Genomic DNA, 16,935 nt, shown 5'->3' on the forward strand with positions numbered 1-16,935 from the left:
ATCATCATCAAGTCACCAATAAAGATAACAAAAAGCAGCTAAGATCTCAATAAATTGTAATTGTCATCTATGATACAGATTATAGTTGATTAAATCGGTCAGCTCTTAACGTCGAGCATAACTTCCTATCCAGCTCAAAATACGGAAATTATACGCTACATTTACAAAATAATAATTTAAGTACGAACTTATAATTAATTGACACCACCTTATACTTTTACTTATACAATTCAGTAATCTTAACACTTAAGTAAGTTCATTTGGTTAATACTCATAACCATATCATGCATTATAGCATCAACACTAATCAAGTTTATCACTGATCAACAAGCAAATCAATATGACACCTAATATATATATGGGTTTGGTTAGGTGAGGACCGTAGTCCTAAACCTTAACTGTGGTGGGAGTCGTCACCCCTCCAATACAATTTATGCTCGAGCTCTACAGATTAGGTAGCTACCCCCCTGTCTTAAAATGCATTTTATGTGCCGGCTAACACGGGCGTCGGGATTTTACATGCCGGTCCATGGTTCGATATTACCTTACTATCAGGGTCATTCAATCAATATTCATTCACACAAGTACATCACATTTTTATTACTAAAATTTGACTTTGACTTTGATCAACTTAGGTGATAGCCTCTTTTATTTAATAAAATTCTTAATCATAATGTAAAATTAACCTTTATGTCTTTATAAATTCATTATTAAATTTGTTCACATTAAATTTTATTTATAACTTTATATTTAATAGCTCGCTAAATTCACACTAATAACTTAATATTCTATTAATAGTCTCCAATAATATTTTCCACAAGTAGCTACTAAAATCTATTTCGCTTTAAATAAGTTCCCAAAATCAAGATTTTCAGCTTTACAATAAATAAAATTTTATTCTCTTCAAAAAAAATCAAATATTCTAATTAAAATTCAAGTTAAAATTGCATCACTTGGATAAGTTCCAAAATTCTACAAGTTCACCAAAAATCAATATTTCAAGTTTAGAAAAATAAGTAAACTTTTACAAAAATCACCATTCTAGTTATAAAACAAATAAAACTTATAATTTCACAAAAATCAATATTTCTAGTTTTAAAACAAGTCAAACTTATAATTTTCACAAAAGTCAATAGTTCTAATTATAAAACAAGTAAAACTTGTAATCTCACAAAATCAATATTTCACACATATTTTGAGCGGCAAGTATACTAAAAATACTTTTACATCATTTTACATAAATTTTGGTCAAATAGTTAGCAAATAAAATATTTTGTACTAAATATGTTTAAAAGTTACTTTTATTATAAAATCTCATATATTCAAGAAAAACACTTCAATATTTAATAACGTATAAAAATTTCTCAAAAATATATTTTAAAATTGTTATTTTATTATTATCACAAAAATAGTTGTAATAATTTAAAATAGTAAATCAAACTCTCTTCTTTTATATGATATTGGTCGAATGACCTATGAGTGTTTTGGACCCTTTTCACATAAAAAGAACGACTTAATTTAATTTATCCTACTAAATCCTAAATTTAAATAATTAACATAACCACTTAAAATAATAAAAATTTTACGCAATAACTTAGAAATTTACTATAACTTTAAGGATAAACTTAAATCTCAAAATAAAGTATAATAATAATATTCTTAATATAACCATACTTAATAAAAAAATAAGTTCATAAAATAATTTACTACCTTATAAATTAATTTGAAGGCTAACATAAACATATTAATAAAGTTCTAACATAAAAAATCTTAAATATAATAACATTCCTAATGTAACACATAACTCATAAACATACTAGTACTAGTTTATAACATAAATCATATTTAATATCACTAGAATATAATTTTGCACCTAACTTCCTAAACTTGTTCAAAGATTATTAAATTAACATCTAAAAATACTTTTAGCATACACATACTTAATATAATCTTGATCATAATTTCATTAAACTAACTTCCTACTAAAACATATCAGCATATTTCATACTCTGCATATTATAAAGTAAATATAATGTAAAATTCCACAAAAAGAGTAGGGTAAAAAGTTATACCATACTAACACCAAGGATTAGTACAAAGTACTAATTAGGAAAATAACAATAAATAAGACCCTGCAAGATAGATAATAATGCTCCAAAGATAATTAATCCAAACTCCCAAAATAATGATCATCTTCTAAGCTTCCAAAATAATTAAATCCAAACTCCAAAAATAATGATACATTGAGTATCCAAAGTAATAACCCAATAATGCTCCAAAATGATGATAATTTAAGCTAAATAAAGAGTGTTCTTAGCTCCATTTTCTTGAATTTCTTCAACTAATAATAAAGGTATTAAGGTAGTAAGGTTTTAATGAAGTGAAAATATAAGAAAGAATGTTATAAAGATTTGATGATGGTAGTGTAAGTGATCTCATGGCTAAGGGGGATATTTATAATGGGTTTGGGCAACTTTGTAGTTCATTAGATTTTGTATGAAAAAAAGTGTTAGGAGTAGAGGTGTTTATTCGGGTTAGCATCGGTTTGATGTCGGTTAAAGTTTGTGTCGTCAATCAATCTCGGATTGTCATCCATTAATAATTGATTTGGGTTTTACGGGTATAGATCAGGTTCAAGTATTTTTCAAGTAGAATTCGGCTACGAATTACTAATTACTATCGATCGAGTCAGTATCAAATTAAGTTGTTAGTCATTTTTTAATTGATGATAAGATTTCTTTTACTTAAAGCAAAATAGTTAAAATGCAAATCATTAGTGATCATTATTACTTTGTTACTTTAACTTGTTTGACCGGAAATTAAAATTATAAAGTTCTATCAATTTTCATCTAATTTGATTAAAAATAGTTAAATAAATATTGACCATTGATTAATAACTCTAAATATATGAAACCAAGTATTTATAAAATTTAATTTATCAAAATATCTATCACTTTATTAGAATAATTAATAAGATGATTAAATATGAGTCGATCATACTTCTATGTTAAAAATTTATTTAGGGTTTACAACAATTCGATCTAAACTTCGTTCGGGTTAAGTCGATTTTAGCCGGATCGAGTTTGGGTTCGAGCATGATTCGGGTTGGATATGACTCGAGTCGGTCATTATTAGGTTCGGGTACTCTCGGTTAACGGTTATGTGTCGGTTACAAAAATCGGTAACAACTCGGGTTCATTTTTTCCGTTTCGGTTGTCAATCGGTTCGGATACAATTTCGGGTCGGGTAATGTCGGTTCAATAAAGCTAAAAAGGAACACATTTTCAGGACGGTTTGCTTTCGAATTCGATACAGGAGTGTGTAAGTGAATGAATAAGAGTTGGAGTGTGTAAGTGAATGTGTAAGAGTTTGGAATGTAGAAGAAGGTTAACTTGTGTAAGAAAATGGTGATAGCTTGTGTAAGTGATGAACATCATGGGTTACTATAGAAAGGATTTTGGTTCATCAAATTTTTGTTCTAGTATGTACAAGTGAATATACTTTAAAATAATGAGTAAATTTGATCATGAATATATGAAGTTTACTTAGAAAATTTTGCTTAAACTATACTTAAAGTTAATAATAAATATACGACTCATTTTTATGTATAAAATAATTAAATCAAAGTTATAAGGTTAAAATAATAAGTAGTAATGTTAGTTTAAGGAAGAAAGTTAAACGTAACGTTTTACAAAACCGTGAATATAATAATAAAATTTTACGTTTTGTACTATAAAATAATAAAATAACATTTTAGTGCTTATGAAAAGATTTTAAACAAATTAATATTTTAAAGTTTAATATTTGAAAGAAATTACAAAATCTGAAAAGGTTTAGGAATTAAAAATGATTTTTGAAATGGATAAACAAAGGATTAGAAATTTGAATTGAAAATTCAAAATAATTAATTAAAAGATTAAAATTAAAAATTTTAAGTCTGTTACATAAATAGTCTAATAATACAAATTATTAGGACATAGACTTCTTATTATGATTGTCTCACAGAGAAACGGTCCCAGCTCGAAGAATTATGTCTTATGAACCCAAGAGGAGTCCACAATGGCCATTAAAAGTGGTTGTCTATTGGGATGTTGAGAAGGTCATTATTCTGAAAGGTTATTGGTCGATTTTTGTTTTTTTCTACCAATTGACCAAATCTTCTCAGGAATTAAATTAATTTATGTTGGAAAACTGTTTTTATTATATAGAGAGATTCCTATTTCCTACACTACTTATCAATCAGATTCCCATAAATCATAATAATTAATAAACCATTATATAATATTTTTATTTTAAATAATCTCTCCACTACTTGTCTTAGTTTATATCCATAAATTTTTATATGTCTTTACAACTTTTTAAATCTTATTATATTATAATTATTTTAATCTCATAGGAACAGAACAGAATATATAATTAAAAATGCACTTCAATTAAACTACTCTTTCACGTTGCTCTCTTTAAAGGAGTATCTACTAGACTAGGTAATACCCGCCCATGTCCGTTTCTTTATTTTACTCATTTTATTTTATCACAAAAACTTAGATGAGACGGTCTCAATCTCTTTATAAGATCGTCAATATGGGCTGGTCTAATTCACGCATGTAACAATATTTAAATTTTCTAGACATTTATTAATTTTGACTTTAAAGGTATTAATTTTAAAAATTGATACATTTAAGGTCAAATTGATACCTTTAAGATCAAAATTAAAAATGCCCAAGTTATTATACGCGCGAATTGAGCAGGCCCAAATTGATGGTTATTATGAGGCCGTCTCATCCAAGACCAGCTATTATTTATATAGGTCCATATAACAATATTCTATTATTTTTCTCTTAGTCTATCCTATAATTCAAAAAATAATATTAAAAAGGAAAAATTATCGTGAATTATACAACTTTTTTGTTAATTTCCCTACAATAATACCAACTATTGATTAACCTTGAATAATACCAACTTAAAGGGATGTTTTCCTAGAAAATCCCTAATATGTTAAAAATCAAACTATAGGTTATTATAAGACAAAAAATGGTTAATTAATAATTGGTATTATTTTAGGGAATAACAAAATGCTGTATTATTTCACAGTAACTTTTTTTATTAAAAAATAATCCATATATGATAACATACTGAAAAATTAGAAAAAAGATTTGCCAACATATAAGCTAGATGGACTATTCCTACTATTACAAATTGATTTTAGGATGTAACCCCATTGCATTTATATGCACTCAACTCTCTTTTTATGTGATTCTTGTTTATTAGTCACATAAACTTACATTTGTTAAGAAATTAGTCTATAACTAGTGTAATATCCGTACAATGCACGAGATTTTTAAACTTTTTATATATAGTAATTAAACTATTTTGATAATTTTTTAGCATAATTAATATTATACAAATAAAAAGGTTAATAATCATATTAAAAAATGTGTTTAATAAATACATAATACAAAAAAGCATGATAATGAGGAATGCATATGAATAAATTGATTTGAAAGATGATAAAGTACCAAATGTACTCTTCCTTATAAAAGCAAATTTTGTTTAATATAATATTTAATAACCATATGTAATTTAGATTGCTAGGAAAGTTTTATATATTTTTAGAAACGATTTGTTAGGAGGTCAGATGACAAATTAACAATACTTTATACATTTCAACTCAAATTCTTCAACTGGTATATATGGGGAAAGGTGGTTGTTAAATTAGAAAATGTATAATACTATGATATAATAGATGATTTTTTTCTCACCCAATATAATTAAAATGAAAAAAATAAAAATATATATTTAATGGGAGTTTCTAGAGAAATGATAAAAAATTGAAGGAGTTATGTAGAATTAATGTAGTTGGTGGGTGGTGCCGTGATAGACGAGGAATCTATGTTGCGTAGAAATTAAAGTAATTATGTTTTAGGGATTTTAGAAGCCAAACTTATTTGACTGGATCTTATTTGAGATACTTCTTGTTTAATTGTTTTTTAATTCGAGAATGGCGTCATAAAAATAAAATCATTATTACAACTTACAAGAATGAAAAAAAAAGGTAAAGTAATAACTAATTTATTATTCACTATTAATTGTACTTTTGATAACGCAGGGTATTTTAGAGTCGGTTTTTTAGTTAGGTTATCATATGTTGAGTTGCTTTTGATTTTAATTGGTTTGGATAGACACAATGGTTATGGATAGAATAGTTTAATGGCAAATTTCACTTGAACTCAGAATTATAGGCTTTTTCATGTGATAAATAAATATTTTTTTAATCCACATGATAACCTTAAACTTCCTACTTTTCTACATGATAAACAAAAGGGAAGTGTTTGTGTTAATTTTACGTTATTTTTCCACAACATAATGACTTTTTTTCAAATTATAAATGTTGCAATCACCCTAGTTGGCCACATATTCGTAATCCAATTGAAATGAGTACTTAATTTTACAAAAAATTATCATTTTCTCTACTACAAAGAAAAGTTAGAAGCTCAGGGTCGCCACGTAGATTTATTGTCTACAACGTGAAAAAACCAAAAATTCAGGAACACCACATGAAATTTTAATTTTTTTATTATATATAACCATCGATTTTCATTGGATTTTAGGTTAAAAATTGACACGTCTAAATATATTACATATATGACATCACAAATTGCAATTGATAAAGAATTCTCAATGCCTGCTTACATCATCTTTAATGCGTGATTACAACATTCTTAATGTCTATATATAAAATTTTTAATGTCTACTTACATCATCCTTAAATGCCTACTTATCCTTTCCTTAATGCCTATTTACTTTATCATAAAGGCCTACATGAGGTATCATAAAACCCACCGAGTAAGCGTACAGTAAATAGAGATAGTCTCTCAAATAGATGGTCTCTTACAGAAATTTGTGCTTCACTAATTCTTAATAGAGAATGAACTATGATAATTAATATTCAAGCTAAGTGTAGAGATAATTATTCTAATTTTTTTAGTTGCATTATTGTTATTATTTTTTTAAAATAAGATTTTTTTCATTACTCGAAATCAAATAGGATACATGGAAATAAAGATCCTAAGATTCTAGCTTTAACTCCCGATGACCGATGTTGCATAAGTGTGAACACTAAGCCCATCTTTTAGGAAGAGTTTTAAGGTGTCACTCTTCATTTGCATGGGGTACATTATTATTATTATTATTATTATTTATTTATATATTTGGCAAATAAAAAACTTTTTCATTCACTAGAAAAACCAAAATACGTTAAGGCAAGGAAAACTCAACCTTTCTTATTTGCATCAGTGTGGAACGAGGTCCACCTTTTATGAAGAGTTTCCTTGTCCCACTCTTCATGTGCATAGAAGAAAGGAAAGGCCTAAAAACAACAAACATATTAGTGTCAGCTATAGACCAAAGCTATACAGCGAATCTATAAGATTTATAAAAAAACCAGCAAAAAACGTAGCTTGCAGACTGTATCATCCACGAATACACAGGCAGCAACAGAAGATTAGCTGCACCAGACCAGGATAGCCCATCAGCATGAAACATCAATTGCAAGAGATCAGCAACACATACAGAAACACAACAAATTTACACAAACTTGCACAGACTAGCATGAAGAAACAGCAAAACACAGCAGCAAGAAGCAAGTGAAGAACAAACAACACTGAAGCAGTGAACAATAAACAACAGCAAGAAGGAAGTAAAGAACAGACAGCACTGAAGCAGTGAAGAAAAGACAGCAGCAAGAAGCAGCAGTCAGCATCAATCAACCAGCATCAATGAACAAACAGTAGCCTCAAAGCACACATACAGCAAGACAGCAACAATGAGTTCAAAAGACCTGAGAAACAGCAGTCTGCACGCGAAGAAACAACACCACAGAACTGACAAAATCTATAGCAACAGACCTAGAATAGCTGCTTGATGGACAGAAAACAATCCAGCAGCAGCTAGATCAAGCAACCAAACTTGGGTGATCAAGTGTTTTAAAGCGAAGAGCAGTCTTCTTTTGAATTTGCAACAAAATGTGATCTGGTTTAGGCACTAAGTGTCCCAAACAGCAGTATTCCTACTCCTCCAAATTACGTAAACCGTGCATGTATAGACATCACATACGGCCTGTTGTTGCTTCTTCTTCAGTTTGTGTTTACGAAAATTCATTGTTGCAATGTTCTTGAAACGAACTCCCACCCAAGCTTCTATACCTTCAAGGCACTTTCGACTAAAAGGGCACTCAAAAAATAGGTGACTAGTCATTTCTGTAGCTGTTGCACACAACGGGCAAAGATCATCAGATATGACAACAAGAGCGCGAAGCTTGTCCTTGGTTTTCAACTTACCCAAGGCCATAAGCCAAATGCAAAAATGATGTCGTGGTAGAGACATTCTATTCCAGACCACGAACCTCCATCGGACTTTAGGGCATAATTTAAAAGCCTCTAGATAAACTGACTTAATAGAGTAAATATCTTGAAAAACCCAATGCTTTAAAGTGTCCTTGAGAAAACAGAGTTTCTTTATTACCCAATTAATTGTGATTGGGGCATTGAACAATTCCCACTTGCCTCCTTTAGTGTAGATACCATGAACCCACCTAACCCACATAGAATCCTTCATCGTGTAGATGTGCCAAGCGATCTTGCCTACATCCCTTTGATTCCAAAAGAGAGATTCCGAATACCAAAACGTCTAACCTTCTTAGGCTTACAACCTCCTTCCAATTCACCATCCCTGGTTTGTGAGAGTCTGCAGTCCCAACCCATAAAATAGATCGGCAAAGAATTTATACAGCTGATGACTTTCCTTGGCAAGATAAACATTTGGCACCATTAGGAAAATATTCCCATTAGTACCGAATTAATGAGTTGAAGCCTTGCCGCATACGACAGATGTTTGGCCTGCCAACTTTTGATTCTGTTGGTCATCTTGTCAGCTAACTGCTCACAATCAGCAATAGACAGACGCTTGGATGATAGAGGAACACCCAAGTATCGAAAGGGGAGGATACCAAAGGGAAAATGCATAAGATCTCCAATAGTTGATCGAATATGAGAAGCAACCCCAGCTGTGTATATGGCAGACTTTGAAGTATTGGCCAGCAACCCGGAGGCTTGGGAAAAATTTTGAATGCACAGATATAGAGTTCTAAACGAAGAGACATCCCCTTTACAAAATAGCATCAAGTCATCGGCGAAGCAAAGATGAGATAATTTGATTCTCTTACATCTAGGATGGAGCTTATAGCTATCTTTAACACTTCTCAATATTCGCGACAAGTACTCCATACCAATTACAAACAGTAAAGGGGATAAAGGGTCACCTTGGCGCAAACCTCTCCTAGCTTAAAGAGTAGGGGTAGGGCAACCATTGAGCAAGAGAGAGTAGCTAGTGGACGAAATACATGTCATAACAATGTAGATAAAATGATCGGGAAAATTAAGAGCAACCAATATTTCCTTAAGAAACATCCAATCCATCGTATCATAAGCCTTCTGCAAATCAATTTTAACCAGGCAACTTGGGGCGCAATGTTATCTAGTATACTGTTTAACTAGATCCTAACATAGCAAAATATTATGCATAATACTCCTACTAGAGATAAAAGCCCCTTGGGCTTGATCAATAAGACTCCCAAGGACCGGTTGTAGCCGCGAGCAAATCAAATTGAAGATGCACTTGTATAAAACATGACAACAAGAGATGGGTCGAAAATCACCTGGATGCGTAGGACAATGCACCTTAGGGACCAAAGTAATGGTGGTAGTATTCCAACTTCTAGGCATCTTCCCAGTCTTAAAGAAGAGAGATATAGCCTGAACAACATCCTCGGTCACTATCTCCCATGAAGCTTTATAAAATCTACTATTGAAACCATCAAGGCCTGAGGCCTTATCATCAGGGATACTCCAAATTGCTGTGTTAATCTCCTCCTTACTAAAGGAAAGTTTCTATAAGTCTCTTTGAAGTTCAGACAGGACATGGCCATTTCGAGCTACATCAAGCTTAATTCTAGCCCTATTTTCAACTTGTGTGCAAAAAAGATTGTTATAGAAGAGATAAAACTCTTTTTGTATCAAAATTGAATCAGTAATCGCTACCCCATTAAGATGTAAATGAGATATTCTATTGGAACGATGCCTCTACTTGATGCTTTGATGGAAGAATCTAGTGTTATCATCTCCAAGTTGAACCCACTGCAATTTAGCCTTTTGCCTCATAGCAGCTTCAAGATCCTTCTTCAATTGATGCAAAAGAAAAGCAACTTGATGTTCCTCATTAGCTAACTCCTCATTATGCGGATGCTCGTGAAGTTGAAGTTGCACATTCAACAAATAGTCTTGAGCTTTTTGTACCTCAAGTTGATGATGCTCTTTTCCATACCACACTCTCAAAAGTCTCTTCAGAATAAGGAGTTTCTGGTTGATTTGATAACTAAGATGACCCTCAATTTTAGTGTTCCAAACACCCCTAACATTATCAAGGAAGTCATTGTTAGATGTCTAGTAATTGAAGAAACGAAAGGGCTTTTTCCCCTTTGGAGAACAAAAAAGGTAACCACCATTGGAGAGTGCTCAAATAAGCCCTCAAGAAAGATCTGTAGATGAAGGAATGGCCTCCTCCTATCGATCATTACCAAGAACTCTATCAATTTTACTTATTACACGTCTCTGGCCTACCAATTTATTTGTCCATGTAAAGAACCGACCAGTATAATAGATATCATGAAGCCCACACCATTCCAAGCAGTCTCGAAAAGGTTTAATCTCATGTAAACGAATAGGCTGATCATAACGCTCATTAAAATTTTCCACACAATTAAAATCTCCTAAAACGACCCAAGGAGTTTGAATAGAATTACTAATCTCTTGCAAGCTAGTAAACAACTTCTTTCTTTCATGAACCATAGAGGAACCATAAACAAAAGTACAATGAAAACTAGTACCCGTCATCGGAGTTTCCGTAACGTGAATAAACTGACTATCACAGTGAAGAATATCAATTTGAATGTCCTCACTTTCCCAACCAATAATTATCCTCCCCACTTCCTACCAAGAAATATTACTAGTAATACACCAACCAGGAAAACCCCTAAGATAAAGAGCACCAAGACTTGACCTCTTTATCTTAGTTTCAAGAAGACCAATAAGGCTAATATTATGTGTAGACAAGTATTGTGCAACTTCAAGTTGTTTATTAACCTTATTAAGTCCCCTAACATTCCAAGCACCAAAATTAATCATTATCATGAATGGGGACAGTCCCCAGCGCCTTTATTCCAATTTGTGCCTCCAAGTTACCAACATTTTCATGCTCTAAGGACTGAGACAAAGCTGCAAAGAAATTCTTAGTATGAACAGCCGCCATAGTATCCTTGAGTTCAACATCAATTTGTCCCAAAATAAAGGTAGCCGGATCAACAAGGGAAGTTTCTAAGGCCACACTTGTCTCTGTCTGACCCCCTACCTCCTTATCAGACTTCTCCACAACGTGAGGTGCCTTAGGTTGTTGTGGTATCACTCTTTTCTGAAATGGCTTCTTCAAAATTCTAAAACCATTCTCCTCTACATCAAGAGGTTGCCTAGGTTTACCTATACGACAGTCAACACTAACATGTCCAAATTGAAAACACTGAGTACGCCACACCGGTACCCAATCATAGTGAACTGGTTGTATGATAAGTTCATCATGTTCATTCGAGTAAAAAAGCTCCTCGGGGAAACCCTCAGAGACATTCATATCCACTAAAACACAAGCATTGCTTTTGTACTGCATCATTATGAAAGAGGAGCCCACCTTCTAGAAAGTTTAGTTCCAATTCAATCTTCATGTGCAAAAAGTAGAAAGCACCATCCCAAAAAAATAGATACAACACAAAACAAGAAGCTAATAAAAGAGGTCTCTAAACCAAACGTCGGTTTGAGCCTTTACAGGATAAAGAGTAGCAATTCTAACATTAACTTCTTGTGTAATGCATTTCATGATCTTATCTACTATGCTGACCTGCCGGTGCCAAATTGCTTCATTCCTAGTTCGCCAGATTTAATAACATAAGCAGCTAATACTCAGAAACAAAACTTTCCTCTTAAGGCCATGCAATTTTCATTGCTTCTTAATAATAATAATAATAATAATAATAATAATTATTATTATTATTATTATGATTATTATTATTATTATTATTATTATTATTATTATTATTATTATTATTATTATTATTATTGTTATTATACAATTTAGTCATATTTGAGGGAATACAAATAATTGTACCATGATTGTATTTTGCACTACATGAATTGATAATGCAACATACTATTGCCCATGGAAAATTACAAGCAACACCGCTGGCTTTCGTACGCCAGCAAAGACTTTGATTAGCAACTTCACTTATATTTAGACTACTCTATTATTCCTCGGGTCTACTCGATTTCACTTGTATTTGTAGACTTGTGTCATCTGTTTCCCAATGAAGTCTCAGAAGGGATATTCATGTGAATCGAGAAAAGTAAAATGTTTAAATCGTTAATATATTATTTAATTGAATAATAATTTTAATTGGAGAAAAAATAGACATCATAAATATTTAAAAAAATTGAATGGAAAAAATATGAATATCGCAACTAAAAAAATATTTTTATAAAGTTAGTGGAAAAGATATCGTGACCATAAAAAATATATAAATGATAAAATAATATTGGTGAAAGATATGTAGGGAGCATAAACAATTAAAGATTTTTTACGAAAATAACAAATTGCACGTCTCAAAATGATAAATGAAAACTTTTTTAGGAACGAAGGGAGTCCTATATTAATTTTGCCCCACTCGATTTTTTTTTATTTTAGTTTATTACAAGTAGATATGGTAAAAAATAGTCTGATTTACTAATTCGATCTGAATCTAACTCAAAATAATTGAATTTGGGTTAAGACTGTTGATCCAATTAAGTAAATAAGTTAGGTTAACATTAAAATTTCAAATTTGAAACTACAATTTATAACTCATTTAATTAAACAAGTTAATCCATTTAATACTTTTCCACTCCCTATAAAATTTAATTAATATTTTTGAGACATATTTAAAAGATAAAATATACCCGTGTGAGATTTCTTTAGATTCGTCATAATGTATACTTTTTCTTATGTTGTTTTTAATAATGACCTTGCAGATTAATTGGGGTGAAATCAGATTAACTTAATCTGTTACGGATCAAAGTTTTGATTTTAAACCCAATCAACTAAATTGGTTAAATTTAGATTAATAAATTTCTAATATAAAAAAAAATTTATACATTAAAAAAAAGCACTTCTTCCGTTTTTTACTTGCATCCAAATATATTTTTAAGTAGTCTATATTCTAATGTGTTTCTCAGCTTGCTTATATTTAGAATTATACTAAACTAAAAATCATAAAAATTTGATATTATGAAAGTATATAAAGAGATGAATAAAATAAAATTTTATATAACTATCTTTTTTTTCTGTTTAATAGCCGCAATTAAAATAGTATAATGTAAAAAATAATTTGAATGCAACTTAAAAAGGAGGAATATTAAACAAGTGGCAATATTTTAATATGTAACCATAGAAGTAGTATATGGACCCCAAGACTTTTCTAAACCAGTATAATTAAACATATTTTCATACATTAATAATTGTATGAGTTGAACTCAATACATAAAAAGTTAAATTTAAGCTCGAGTTTACCTACTTCATAATCATATAACTAGCAATTGATATTAAACTATGTAATATATAAAACATAAAATAACAATCAAGTTGATTCCATAGTATTTCGACACATCGTATACTAAGAATTCATCCCAAAAAATGCATAATTAAATAATTACCATATATTTATTCATCTAATTAACATTAAAAAGTAATTAAACAGAATGAACAGGGGAAGAAGAAAGAAAAACAGAAATATGATCAAGAAAAGATAGATTTGGAGGACGATCAGCACGTTTAACATAACCTGTAGCTTCTTTACTTGAATAACAAACAAAACCATTTTCACCATTCCTTTTCCACATCTCATTAGCATACGATGAACCCGCATAATACGCTTCTACAGCATCAAACCCTAAATCGCCAGGTAAATCCGCGATTTCAATCGGTAATCTCTCGTAATGACCTCGTGTTGTTCCCTCTAATTCGTCTAATCGGGTTAGGGCTTTACCAGATACAAGGTAAACCTCGCCCCATACCCGATTACCTTCGCCCGGGATGTTGAGTAAAAATGGTACCCGGTATGGTCCGCAAACTAGCGGGTATTTTTTGGTTGTACGGTAAGATCCGATGTAGAATGCGTCGCCTGTGTTTATTAGGTCTTCCATTAGACGGTGGTTTGAGAAGCCCTTTTTTAATGTGCCGTATGTGAAGATTAGTCTATTTCCTGAATTTTTCTCGGCGCCCATTGGATTTTTGAGGATTTGGGGGTTTTTGGTTGGTGATGAAGATTTGACTTGAAGATGATGATTTGATTTGGAGAATGTTTTAGGGTAGAGTGGAATTGAGGGAATGTGTATTGTGTTCATTGTTGATGAAATTGGAAATACGGTAGTTTATATAGGCGGGTTTCTTGCTGAAGAATTAATTAAATTAAATTATGATGTTATCACAATTTTTTATTCACATATTTTTAAATTTATAATGTTATGGTACACTATTTTTATTGGATTGACACATGTATATTTAGTTTATCAGAGTGACTACTTATAATTTTAAAGTGATTAAATAGGTTAATTATATGGCTCATCTCATGATGAGACAGTTTCATACTCCCTTCTATTTACCACAAGTGTCCCATTTGTTTTTCGGACACTATTCATCTCTTACTCTTAATTTGTATTTTATTATTAACTTATATGTAAAAATATAGTCAAATGAGATTTTTTTTGATTCGTCTCAATGCAAGGATTATTCATATTACCTTTTCATAATTTTTAATTATGCACAATTAGAGATATTAAAAATTGAATAACTTTATTGGATTCAGTGCATAAAACAAATAAGACACTTGTGATAAATAGGAGGGAGCATGATACAAATTGTTTTTTATTTTAAGGTCTGTTTGGAGAATAATTGTTGATCGAAAGTATAGGCTGATTTGACTAACTAAAATTAGTAAATTACTTGTTGTTATTGAAAAATATTACGTTAAAATTATTAGTTTATTTTATCATTTAGCAACTAAAAAAGACCAAAGGCAAAAAATCAATAAGAAGCCAACAAAATAGCTAATTACCAAACATCCCATAACTTACATTAATGATTGTTTATATAGGCGGGCGGGTTTCTTGCTTAAATTGAATTAAATTAATCAAATTATGATGTTATAACAATTTTTTATTCCCAACTTTTGAATAAGATGGTGTGACTATTTTTAGTGCGCTTATCAATACCATTTTACCATTTTAAAGTCATTATATAGGTTTATTATATGGGTTTTATGATGAGACGATCTCATATTCATAAGTTGTTTTTTATTTAGGGTCTATTTGGCAAATGATTGTTATTCGAAGATATAGAATGATTTGATCAGCTAGAATTAATGGTTGTTAAGAATTTGGTAAAAAAAAATATTTAAAATTAATTTGGTAAAAATTAATAGTTGGTTGTTGTTGTTGCTAGTGTTGACTATTTATTTAAGAAAAAGTTTATCAAAAGGCTAAAAGCTAATAAAAAAGCTATTATGAATAACTTTTTAATTTTGACTTAAAAATCCGTTTTGTAGCCATCTTTAAGGTCATTTATTAAATTTTTTTATCTATTTGACCGACCAAAAAGACGAAAGACAAAAATCAATAAAAAGCGAACAAAAAAAAACTAATTGTCAAACATCCTATAATTAAGATTAGTCATTGTTTATGGTCATTAGCAACATATATTCAACTAACATTATTTTAATATTTTTATAATATTTGTAGTTTATATGTTTTCAAATGACTTTATTTTTATACTTCTAGTTTTTAATACTTGTAATTTTCAAATTAGGTTTATTATAATCTTTTTTAAATGCTTATGGTCCTAATATTTTATCATTCAATAAAATAATATGTAATTATCTACTTTAGATTTTCATTTTAGAGATATGTCTTTCCTAATCATCTTTACTCCCTCCTTAAGGGAAATAGGTATGGATTGTCCGCATCTTTCAGAAAAAAAGAGCCTCATTCGAACACTGCCTTATGCGTGATATTAGGAGTATCCTTTACCTTTTTACCTATCATTCCCAATGACCATTAACACTCTTAATGAAAACATTTATTGAAAACAAAGAGAGTAGAATATTTAATTTTAAAAATCTTAGATAATCTGATTTCAAAAATTTTCACCTTTTATTTGTTCTACAATATTATAAAAAACATTTTTACATCATCTTTTGTTTTAAAGGACTTTAATACATCATCTTTTCTTTTAGAGGACTTTAGCATTACCTTTCCTTTAAGAATCCTAACCGTTTCAAGCCACAAAAGACTTTCTTAGAAAATAAAAAAAAAAAGGTTGAATTTTTCATGTTAAATAAAAGATCATGGTGAGATTGTCTTTCTTTGGATAATATAATCTCAAATAAGATTTTTTTAAAGTGCTTCTCATACAAGTATATAATATTTTCTCCGTCTTATTAAATTTACAGTATTTTTTATTTTGATTTGTCCTACTTAATTTGCATCATTTTTACTTTTGAATGATGGGCCATCACTTTCTTTTAATCTCATGCACATATTTTAACTCTCTTTTAATTTCATCCACACAATTTATTCTCTCTCTTTATTTATTATCATATTCTTAAAAACTACCCTTTTTTCTCTTTGATGCAAATCAAAAGAGACATAGGGAATACTTTTTATTAAATAATGAGATTTTTATATAAAAAAGAATAATTTACGAATTACATCCTTAAAGTTTAGCATTTTTGCGAATAATAGCTTTAATGTT

General features: G+C 30.1%; 1 protein-coding gene across 1 annotated transcript; it reads right to left on the reverse strand.

Annotated features, from left to right (window-relative positions):
* Window positions 1–13,822: 13,822 nt before the first annotated feature.
* LOC130825646 (putative gamma-glutamylcyclotransferase At3g02910) lies at window positions 13,823–14,566 on the reverse strand. Its single transcript, XM_057690970.1, has one exon. The coding sequence runs from the start codon at window positions 14,529–14,531 to the stop codon at window positions 13,878–13,880; it is 654 nt and encodes a 217-aa protein (XP_057546953.1). The 5' UTR covers window positions 14,532–14,566; the 3' UTR covers window positions 13,823–13,877.
* Window positions 14,567–16,935: the final 2,369 nt, after the last annotated feature.

This window comes from Amaranthus tricolor, chromosome 10 (genome assembly GCF_026212465.1).
Source record: "Amaranthus tricolor cultivar Red isolate AtriRed21 chromosome 10, ASM2621246v1, whole genome shotgun sequence".
Classification (NCBI taxonomy): Eukaryota; Viridiplantae; Streptophyta; class Magnoliopsida; order Caryophyllales; family Amaranthaceae; genus Amaranthus; species Amaranthus tricolor.

Coding starts and splice junctions, on each gene's coding strand:
- LOC130825646 (XM_057690970.1), bottom strand. CDS start 14,531: ATGAACACAATACACATTCCCTCAATTCCACTCTACCCTAAAACATTC.